Raw genomic sequence first — 11952 nt, 5'->3', positions numbered from 1 at the left:
AAAAAAAAAAGCCCCCAGAGATATTTTTAAAAGATGGAGAAATTGACAAGGCTGCACTTCTGTTACATCCAAACTGGGAAGTAGAACAACACAGTTTACCAAAATGCAATTTTGCCACAGTGAGAACATTTATCAGTTCTATTTGATATTATTGAACTGAATAAACATGAATCTTGAAAATACTCCCACTTATTTGCTCCTACCTCTAAAGTAAATTGGTATCTGGATCCCACTGTGAAACTAATGGCTTCCCAAAAAATATTGGAAATCCCAACATGCAAAGCCATCTTGTGACTTCACATAGGGTACAAAATAATTCAAAATGTTTTCGCATCTTCTTCCTTCCCTTTGCAAATGTTTACATGTAGATTGCAATTACTATAGACTTACTTCAGTGGGCCAGTTGAACTGAAGATTTCACTGCGACTGAGTTCTGAAATCCCATTTCCAAGGAAAACTTTGACTCCGTCGAATTCTTTGGCCCCTCTTTTGCATTTCCCTTCAATATCTGAATACACTGAAACCAGATCTCCAGCTTTCACAACTGCACAAAGAAAAACAGAAAGTTTGAAATCATTATATACTTAACAAAACAGTAGTGACCAAGTAACTTAGGATTTTCAGTAGAATACTTACTTCAACTCTTCTATCATACCACACTTCACACTTTCTAAATGTAATCGAAGACGATTACCTGATATAAAGCTTGAAAGTTTCACACAGTGAATGATGGCTACCGAACAACTGGAGGTACTGAGAGACACCAAGGTGCAAGTCAGGCACTGTGGCTTGTTTTCTAAGAGGCTACACAAACCTGCACGTTAATTTTTTTATCATGGCAGGGTCACCCTTAAGTTTTAAGCACACTCCTCAGTATCCAGTCCTCCGTGTGTGCTCCAAGCACACAAGTACATCAAATAACACTCGTTCACCCTTACTGAACAAAGACAGGAGTGCTAAATTTATCTAATGACCTCTCAATAGCTACCTAGAACATAGCTACATAGCTATAGCTGCTTTTTCTCCATTTATTGCTTGGACACAAATGATTATATATTCTTGTTCTGGTCTGGCTCTCTTCCCTTTAAGGCAACTGCTGTTCTCAATAATCCTCTTAGAAAGTTTTATATCTCCAATTAAAACCCAGCAGATCAGTTAAGTATGTAAATATACCCCCAACTCTAGAAGTGTAATCCTACAGATATAACAAACTTTCTGAGTAAGAAAAAAAAATAGAAAAGGAATGGTTTAGGTGATTTTACAGAATAGTGAGCAAGCTCTATGTGCTGACTGGCTGAAAAATATGCTTAAAAATAAAGGCCTCTTCGGATAGCAATAAAAAAATTTCCAAAACTGCATTTCTGTGGTGACTGACAGGCTGGAGGAACCAGAAGATATAACAAGACTAACGACAGTTCGGCTTCCCAAGAATTACTTGAATAGTACTAGAGAATCCCTTTTTCCATTTTCAAGTGGCCTTCTGATCATGCCCAAATGCCCCGAAATTCTTAAATGGTAATATATGGCGGGTAGCCATTGAAAATATATTTTTTACACTACTTCTTTTTACACAATGTGACACAAAAAAAACACTAAGTGATTGCTCAGTAATACTGTCTGCTTAAACTTCACTGAACAAAAACCTGCAGCAATTTAACTCTTCCATCAAGCACATCTGCCAATGATTTTTGCAGTATTCAAACATAAATGCTTTTATTTCACATTCTGCTGACAATCATCCCTTCAAAAGACACCAGTTCTGCATGGATTTCCTAAGCTTTTTGTAGATTATACTAGCATTCCATAAACAAAAAAGTTAGGATTTGATTAGTTAAATTAAGCTCAAAGTCTCTGATCATTAGTTTACCATCATTTGGACTGCAAGTTCAGTGATTATATATGTGTTCTTGCTGTACTATTTTTTTCCCTAGTAAGACCATCTGTGCTTAATGCAGCCTTTATTATATTTGGCATCAAGTGGGTAGCATGCCCTTTTATTTTATTTTCTTATTTGCAATTCCTCTGAAGTGTTCCTAAAGTTTTACAGTATCTTTATTTTCTTTGAATTGATGTTACATGCATAATTACATGCAGCAATTATGATAAATCACTAGCTGACTCAAAGAAGGACTTGAATATTTATGGGCTTGTCTAAATAAGCAGTTCCAACAACTGTTATTCCAACATACTTATTTCATTATCAAGCCCTAGATTGAAACACATTCCTGTTCAGTGAATTGGACTTACACACATGCTTAAAACTTCTTGAAGGTTTTTTCCTGAAAGGAAACAAAGTGACTAGATAAATGCTTTTCTGACTCATTTTGTTTAATAGTAAGAATCAAGATGATTACTAGATCTCATCACAATAGAATAATAAGGTGAATCATCCAAAATTTTACTGGTTTTACATAAAGTTAATTTGACATTTAAATAACAAAAATAGGCTGCTGAACACAAAGCATGCATATGCAGATTTATCTTAGTGCACAGGCATTGATGCATAATTTCCATCTCTTAAGAATCTGACATAAAAACTGAAGACTTTGCTCATCAGTGAAAAAAAAAATTTACTACATCTCTCTTACATAAACAATATCAATGAATTTCCAGTGGATTAGAAAAAAGAAGATTTGTAACTTAAAACATAATAAAATCATGGAGGTAAGTGGCTTTGTGACAGAGTGAAAAAATAACAAATCTGGAGACAATATGTCTTAAATGATCAACACACATCCAGTCACCATCCAGGTGTGGCGTCTCATTTTTTTTTTTTTACAAGACTGCAAAGCAGCCAACTTTTGTATGTTTATTCAATGGAACATCCATATTAAAAGTTACAGTATTAAGTAGTAAAAAATCCTCTTAACAAAACAGGTTTTACATTGAAAATTTTCTTAAAAAGATTTTTTCCTTGAGAACTAATACTTCAGCTAGGAATTGCATATGGAAAAAGGAATTTAAAATAGGCCAGGTCAGTAAGAAATAATCATACATAACTTATTACAAGTAAAACGAAGAATAGTGAAAATCTTAAAAAAAAAAGCCAGAAAAACTTCTAGAAGTGTCATTACTATAAATTACAACTGTAAAATTAATTTCAGCTGAGAATAGAAAACAACTTCGTGTCACTATTTACTTATCTGTTATCCAAGGGTGACACTTTTTCTGCCATCTTTACAACTTAATTGTGTGCATTTAGAGAACTCTTACATCTTGAGGTGGATACAATCCCAGGGACATAAGCATGTGCTCCTCGAAGTACTGCATATCCACACTGGGCTCCTACTATGACTTCAGATGCATGTTTTTTTAAATCTCGCCTAGAAATACAAAATGTAGTTGAGTTAAAAAGAAAAGTATACTGAAATAAAAGCCAAATACTTCCCAAATAAACTCTAATTCATAACTACTGATTTTGTCAGATATAATTGAAAAAGTAGTTAACTATCATGTATTACATTTAAAAGATTTATTTTAGTCCCAGAGAAATCAAAGGAAGGAATCAAGAAGAAAACTAGTACTCAAAATAATGCAGATTCTGACACATTCTGCCACTATTATGAACCTGACACAGGAATACAAATAAATTATACTGGGATGGAGAAATAGTTCTCTATCCCTTCCTATGCCAGATGATTGTGAAGTGATTTTTTGTGTTTAACAACTGCTGAGTAATTCTTGATTCCACTTGATTTCTTCCAGTGGAAGAAAACCCTGCCTATACTTAGCTCAAGTTCTATACTCAAATGCAAAGGTTTAGTTCTTTTATCTGCCACCTACCTGGCTTTCCAGGGAGGATGCACGCATGCCACTTTTTCCCTATAAAACATTGTCTTATGAATAACCAGAGAATCCTATGTTTTCTTTCATTTTTAAGGACTAAAACTCTGACCTGGTTAGTATGTGGACTGTCCACCAGGTCATAATACAAATGAAGTTGTGCCTCAGTTATAGTGAGTTAGTTATCATAACTGTAAGAAAATGGTGCTACAACATTTTAAGGCTAAAGACTGAAAATTTCAAACCTGGGTCCAACGACAGGAATTAATAAAATGTCCTGAAGTTTCGGATGCTCGAGAACTGGAACACATAGTCCTTTAAACTGCTGTTTCATTAAAAAAAACATAATTAGTAAGCACTACTAATAAACATAATATTTGATTACTTAATTAGACTAAAAACTCTTTCTCATTCATATTTTATAGCTGTAGATCACAAAACACAAAGGTAGTGAAAACAGTTAAAAGCACCTGAGAAATAGTTTGCAAAGGGACAGTATATATTAAAAATACTGGTGTAAAAGACTAAACATTTAATAAATTCAGAAATAACAGGACCACAAAGAGATTGACTGAGAACTGACTTCAGGGAGTGGGAGAGTGTTCTGACACTCATAACCCTATCACTGGTTTTTGCTTTCTTCTGGAAGAAGCTTGTGTTGAGTTGTTGTCCGAACATGGCAACACCACCATAGAAGCTTGGGTGTCACCTGTGTTAACTCTTTGATGTTATTAGTTATAAGCTGCTGTTTACTCATGTATTGCTTGTCTTATTTAATAGGCCAGGTTGGCAATACTTTTCATTCTTCTTGTCAGCCCAAGTTTGGGTGCTGATACCTGAGTTATGTATCTACCTGAAAAAAATAACAGCTTGCCCTTTTATAAAGGTTTCTAGATTTAAACAAGATGATGTCTTCTCATCTGAGCCTTCTAAATTATAACCTTAAAGCATGTAAAACCATAAATCAGTTAGCATCTAATAAATAAGTAGTTTTTCTTAAAAAAGAAAACAATCCATGATCGTACTTTTGTTCAAAAGTCTTATGTGGTTTCCTTTTCTAACACATAATCACACTTCAGAATACAAAAAGTTTGTGAAAAGCTGGTCTTATGTCAGTTTTCAGTAAAGTCTTTTCCCTTAAAGCAAAATATAACCCTGCAATACCCATTTCCAGACTTCTACAATCAAGCTAAAATTAGCAGAACTCATTATCATCCCAGCCAGCAGAACACTGTCAACTGCCATCACAGAAATGTCTTGGCTCCTGTCATGCAAAAGCTCCCTGTACACCCACTAGCATTAATAACTTACTCAAAGAAGAACCAGATCTTTTTAGACAGAGTGAAGATCTAGGACACAGTTTCAAAATAATACATTTCTTAAACATAATGGTTTACATATTATCAGATAAATGTTTAATTAAGAGAATTAAAAATCCAGAAAATTATATAAAGATTAAACACAGGTTTAAAAAAAGAAAATACAGTGGCTGCAGGGCATTGCTGTGGCTCCAGTTTCTAAAACATACCGATTTTCTCACTTTCCTAAACAGTTTCTACAATGAGATACACAGATATTTTCCTTTAGTCTTAAATAAAAGTGTTCTAACCATGCTGAAGACAGCATACTGAACTACACTTTTTATCTGTCATCTCTATAGACTTGACACCTTTACAATATTTAGCCCAGCAGTACCTCAATCCTATCAAAGGTTTGGATCTGCCATATGAAAAAATGTTGGATGCTTCTTCCCTCTGCTATTGCCTTTCTCAGAGGGATTAGATGAGGGATACTGGTACACAATGCATTTTCCTTTAACACTGACAGGAAATCAGTGTGATTGCATAATGTTAAAACTAGTGGATGCATAAAGGTAAGGTATAGCTTCCTGTAATGAAAAGGTCTCGTGTTCAGGCAAAAGATGAAATACCCTATTATTTTTGCTGTAGCAAAGAAATTGTACAAACCTTCTGGATCTCTTCAAACAGCAATTTTTTCACATGTTTCACTGAGGCCAAGTGGGTATTTACTCTTACAGTTGTAAAACCTGGTGGATGAGATAGATGACTTAACAGAGATTGGTATTTATTCTCTGCCTCCTGTGCACCTAAAGCAGTGATAAGCTGAAAATGAAAGAAGAGATTTTATATTGAGAGTCATACAGAAGCCTCTTGCTCAATGCAAAAGAACCCCACCAAATAAACATTCCATAGAAATTGAGGAATATGGTTGTGTGGTGTGCAATAGAGAGGAATGCCTGTGTCTGGAAGCCTAATTCCACAGGAAGCCTCATAAATTTCTTGAAAAATACTTGTTAGAAAAATAGCTGCATCAGCAAAATCACTGTAAACAGTCTGCAGCAAGGATCAAAGCAACTGCCAGAGAGCTCTCTGATATTGTACATAGACCAGTCATAAGGAAATGGAAGAGTAAATTCAAAACTATCAATCAGTAACTTTCATACTGATAAAAATGTACATAAAAATGCAAATTTTTTTATCCTTGGCATTAGGAACTAATAGATTGTCTGTAGTATTCTACACTGGGTTAAGGGAGTATTTTCAGTATTATGTGGTTAATATGTGCTTAATTATCTATGATCATTCTTCAGTGGGATCCAAAATTGAATTCTCTGATTTATGCTCAATTTAATTTAAATACTTGTATGCTACTTTGAGCCAATGGGAATCAATACTAATTTTGCATTTTAAATATGAAAGTATTTTATATACAGAACTCTGTTTAATGTGAAGACAATATTTTATTGCAAGGTATTAAAGTTACACAAAAAAATGATTAGTTTTTGATGATTAGTGGTAACTATGTCACATACCTCTTTATTTCTGAACACTTTGGTGAGATACTCTTCAACTTCATATTGGAAAGAGATTTTAGGGAAAAAGGACATCTTCCTTTAATTTTGAAAATCTGCTGGTAAGGAGATTATAAGAATAAGCAAAGTATTTTCTTAGTGGTTCTTATCATATTCTGTAAGTTTATAAATGTAACATAAGATGTACCCACAAACTAAGTTGTTGGCTCTGATTCTTTCCATTTTAATAATGCAATTTTATTGCACTCAAATTTCCAAATATTGGTCAGGATATGACTGTAACACTACTCTCATTACATTTCAAAGTATGCTCATTAACATGTTTAGCATTTGCAATCACCTTACAATGAGGTTACTGCTTTCCTTGCTGTCACATCCTTCCAAACCAGACCTTTTGGGGCTGCTGCATTGGTGTCTGAAATCCTGTCCCATTAAAGTTCCCCTAGCTATCCCTGGGGAGAACAAATTTCAGAGTTCCAGAATTCACTCACAAAGGCTCCTCATGGAATTTAGCTTTGACTCATTTAAGTTCCAACTTTTATATCTGTACTCTATTCCATTATCATATCTGTTCATTTTCAGAAATAATCTTCTTAAGTTTCCCTTCTTCTTTTCCTCAAGCTTAACTTCTTAGGATTCCTCCATAGTTCAAATTATCAAAACTTCAAAACAGGGGTACATGTATGACTGCAAGCAATGATTTTTAATGTATATACTTAAAAAACTAAGTAAGCTTTAACTTTAGTTTGTGTTAAATTCACAGTAGGAAGAGTGAAGGATTAATGCAACAGAAATTCTACTGATCCCTAAAATAGATCTTCAAGCTATCTGGTGAAAAAAATATATAGATAAAAGGTACAGGAATTTCAAGATGTTGTTTTAATCCCTCTTGAAAAGCCAAGCTACAAAGTCTTACTGTAGCTCAGTCCTGATAGAGATTTTATTCTTTAGCATTTTTCTCTGTAGGTAATACAGTTATTTTCCCAAATGGTATCTCCCCATCCCTCTGTTGGAACCCTGGGTTCAGAGAATTTCATTCTTTCAGTGCTGACAGGCAATGATCTTCAAAAGCACACTGCATTTGACCTGAGGCCTTGGGAAAGGCTTCCCAGATTATGTGATAGCACTGAGATTGTTGCTGTGTAATTAAAGCTACATCACTGGGTGGAATATGTAGAGATGGAGAAAATTTAGGTTTATGGGATATCATAATATGCATGTAACAAAATGGAGGATTTTGGGTGTAGGTTAGTTCTTCTTCTTTCCTCTTTCTTCACAAATCTGGGTGTTTTGGTATTGGTTCAAAAACCTGCAGCGCCGGAACATGAATGTTTAGTTACTGGATTATAAGTAAAAATAAAATAATTGGCATTCCATAATTGGATAGATTGGACTTTAAAAGACCTTGGAAGGCAGCACTTGGGGGCCATTTTTACCTTGTTAACGTAGAGGCACATTCTGTGCAGCTGTAATATAGATAAATAATAAACATCTAAGTCCAAAGAAAAGCCTGGCATCTCCTGCGTTTTAATCCAAACTCTGAGTAAAAGAACTCACGAAACAGAGACAAAGAAGAACAGAAATGAAGCAGAGAAAATTAATACCCCTCTATTATCTATATTTTGAAAAATTATATACACTTCAGTCTGAAATGAGACTTCTTAAAAATTTAAATTTTCTTACAACAGCTTAAATGGAAGGAAAGAGACAACATCACTCTAGTTTTATTCCATTCGTAACAAGGAATTTTGACTATCAAAATACATTCCCATTGTATTAAATGTACTTAGAGAAGAGAGATCGGAATGTTTGATATTCATTTTATTTGAATGAGAGGCTATTTGACACTTTTATCATACAAAAACACTCAAAAATATATTTTTATTTTTAATATTTCTGATTCAATTCAAATCTTAATGCTACAAGAATGTGATCTTATGTAGACTTACTTTTGAGTCCAGACAAAGTTTCATGGGCAGGAGTTTCAAAGCCTTATTTGCAACATTAGCAGCTACTGAAAGAAAAAAACTGTAATTGAATTAACGAACTTATTTTTACAATCAAACATTTTGCCAAGAATTTACCTTGCTATTTCCACGAAATCTAATAGCACTACACTAGTACTACAACAGCTGATACAACTGAAATCACCAAAGCTCACTTTTAACATTTCAGAAAATGTGACATACCATGTGCCTGTTGTCCTACAATGCCTACATTACAGGGGGGGAAAAAAAAAACAAAACCACAAAAAATCCCCATATGGCTCACATTTGGAAAGCTTTTTCTTCAGAAGCGTAATAAACTAGCCTTTAAAAAAATCCCACATTTGTGAATTTTTTAAAGAATTGGAATCCTGAAAATAATTAAGCAAACATTTGAAAATTGGTAGAAATGTGGTGTCTGTAAGCCCTACATGTGACTTCAATATTGACATTATGAAGGTATCTTTTTAGGAATTAAATGGGTTATTTAATGATGGCTGCAGAATATCACATAATGACCAAGGTGATATCACAATTACTTCTTCATGGAAAACCAACCACTCATCTGACAGCATGTTAGCAACATGACTTGGACCTATCTAAATTCTAAAATGTGACTTAGTGCTACCATGAAACATGAGCCAGTGGTCAAAACCTAAAACTCTTGCTGAAAAACACTGCACACAAAAGACAGAACTACAGTGAAGTTCTCTAAAAGTGTGTCATGGTTTTAGCCCAGCTGGCAACTAAGCACCATGCAGCCACAGCCTAGTGGAATAGGGAGGGAAATCCAAAGCAAAACTTGTAGATTGAGATATGAACAGTTTGAGAACTGAAACAAAGTAAATAAATAATAATAGTAATAATAATAATAGAAAGACAAATGATGCACAATACAACTGCTCACCACCTGCTGACTCATGCCAGACCCCATCCCTGAACAGCCACCCTTCCAGCTAACTCCCCCAGTTTATATACTAGGCATGATGTTTAATGATGTGAAATACCCCTTTGGCCAGTTTGGGTCACCTGTCCCAGTCATGCTCCCTCCCAGCTTTCTGTGTACCTCCTCATTGGCTCATCTTGAGACACAAAGAAGTCCTTGACTTCAGATAAACACAACGCAGCAACAACCAAAACATCAGTGTCTTACCAACATTATTCTCACACTGAATCCAAAACACTGCACTGTACCAGCTCCTGGGAAGAAATTTACTCTACCCCAGCCTAAATTAGGGCAATGTGTTACAAAAAATAACCTAGTCCCATGATACAAATTAATGACAACCATGTCAACAAATAATGCAGAAATATATAGTCTGAAACTTCATACCAAAAACAAAATTATGTGTTAGAAACAACTGTGCATTCTGAACAGGATGTAAAGCATATTACAATTACTCCAATATAAGGGCTAATAGAAAAACAATAAAACCAAGGAGATTTCACTTCTCCCAGTATGAAGAGGTAGACTCACACGGAAGCATGATGCCATATCTGTGCTTTTAACCACAGTTAATGAACACTTTAGGAAGTCATGGAACACCTAACAGGAGAAGTTACAACTTGACTGTGACAAGCTCATAGGAGTTGGCATGAAATGTGACTGCAAACAGCTCTTCTGTTACAGGAACTGTAAGGTGTTCAACACCTGCGTTCAAATGACAAACACCAGATGTGCTTAGTTCAGGGAGAGGAACAACACACAAACGAAAAGCAATTCCGCTATTAAAAAGAGCCATCAAAAGAATAAAACCACTGTAAGCTGCCTGGAAATGTCAAAACCACAGCACCGGAGGTTCAGAGCACACCCAATACAACCTTCAGCTTCATATATATGGCCTTTCCGTGGACATTGCGTCAGAATGTAGCTTAGAAAAAAGGGAGAGGTGATTATAATACATAGGGAATTGCTTTTAAATACGGAAAGGCTAAACATTTCGCCATCTTCCAGGCTAGGGAACATAGCTGAGGGGGGACAGGACAGATGCTTCTAAGTTCAGACAGAGCAGGAAGCCGGGCTGATGAGGGAGACTGCCTAGTGTCCCGTCAAATACAGCAGTCAGACTTCTAACGTTCAGCAAGAGGCAGGCTCGTACCTGAGAGGGGTATTATTTTTCTCCAGACCTGCTGTGCCGTACACCTTGCCCCAAAAAAGGCATGACGAACTTCAGAAGAAAGCCACTGAGGTAGCATCTCTTCCCTATTCACCACCTCCTCACGGATTTTCATGTGCTTCTGTGGGGAACTGCAGTGAGGAACGCGATGCCGGACCAGGGCTTTGATCTAGCTACACACACGAACACTGCGAGCAGTCACAGGCAGCCAGCACCTGAGATGCCGAGCAAGGCTTTCAAACCTCCCTTGCTCACCCTTTCCCAAACGAGGAAAACGACAGTTGGGTCATTGCTGTGGGGAGCAGAATATGGGGCTCCCTCTTTTATTCCCCCGTCCGCCAGTAACTGAAATCATCAAGGAGCGGGGAGGAACGGGACACACAGCTCTTCGCAGCTTCCCCAAGGGCCTGGACCTCAGCCCAGAGGTACCCGGGAGGAGGCCGCACCCCAGCGCGACGCGCCGCCGCCACCGCCTCAGCCTGACGGAGCCCGAGGCACACACAGGCCCGAGCTGGACCCGGGCCGCCACGACGCGGGCGTTGTACGCAGGTGCCCGTACCGGGCCGGACCGCGCTCGGCCCTCCCGCGGCGACACAGGGACCCCAACCCACCGCCCGCCCCACACCTACCGCTACGGCCCGCCGGGCCCCGCCTCCTCCGGGGAGGCAGCAGGAAGTGCCGTCGGAGCGGTGTCGCCATGGGAGCTGGGCACGCCGCGGCGGGACCGAGCGCAGCCCCTGTGCCCCCACCACGGCACGGGGAGGGCGGCAGCAGAGCCCGGGGGGCGCCCAGACTTATCGGACAAGACATTGCTGATATCTCTTGGGTTTTGTTGGGGGTTTTTTTGGGTTTTTTTTGTTCGTTTCGGTGTTTGTTTTTGGTTTTTTGTTTTGGTTTGGTTTTGTTTTCTGAAATTCTGCCGAGTGGATTAAACAGGTTTTGTACTTGCACCGTTTCTGCACCCAACTGCCCGCCGGATCGCTCGCTAGGGCGGAGCTGAGCTCGTGCTCGCTCATTGACCCTGCCCAAAGTGCTGCTGAGGAAGCCCGGGTGGGTACCCACGCAAGAGCTCAGTACAGAAACCTGTAGCGCAGCCCTGAAAGGGAGTCCGCTGCTTTCACAACTTTTAATGTACACGAGAGCACTGCCTGCCCTGAAGTCCTCAACCCTTCCCAACAGCAGAGGCCGTGGACCGGCCATAGCACCGCCGGGCTGAAGGACACAGGGACGGGAC

The 11952-nt window shown here is 37.9% G+C and overlaps 1 protein-coding gene across 8 annotated transcripts; it reads right to left on the bottom strand.

Moving 5' to 3' along the window:
* Positions 1-6: 6 nt before the first annotated feature.
* On the bottom strand, positions 7-11455 carry LOC121663478 (tRNA (cytosine(72)-C(5))-methyltransferase NSUN6-like). 8 transcript variants are annotated; one of them, XM_042025769.1, is made up of 8 exons: positions 11348-11455; positions 8566-8630; positions 8053-8168; positions 6617-6725; positions 5751-5906; positions 4029-4108; positions 3214-3323; positions 7-544 (listed from the first exon to the last, which is right to left on the bottom strand). In XM_042025769.1, exons 4-8 carry the CDS (start codon positions 6689-6691, stop codon positions 387-389), a joined length of 579 nt encoding a protein of 192 aa, XP_041881703.1. In that variant the 5' UTR covers positions 6692-6725; positions 8053-8168; positions 8566-8630; positions 11348-11455; the 3' UTR covers positions 7-386. The 8 variants fall into 8 exon arrangements, with proteins under 8 accessions (XP_041881703.1, XP_041881705.1, XP_041881707.1 ...); XM_042025771.1 differs by having other exon boundaries at positions 8053-8155; XM_042025773.1 differs by lacking the exon at positions 11348-11455 and adding an exon at positions 10701-11332 and having other exon boundaries at positions 4029-4105.
* Positions 11456-11952: the final 497 nt, after the last annotated feature.

This window comes from Corvus kubaryi, unplaced genomic scaffold, assembly GCF_017639235.1.
Source record: "Corvus kubaryi isolate FWS band 111438036 unplaced genomic scaffold, C.kubaryi_AGA036_p1.0 37283, whole genome shotgun sequence".
Lineage (NCBI taxonomy): Eukaryota > Metazoa > Chordata > Aves > Passeriformes > Corvidae > Corvus > Corvus kubaryi.
Note: the sequence above shows the minus strand (reverse complement) of the source record. Positions and strands in the feature narration are given on the sequence as shown.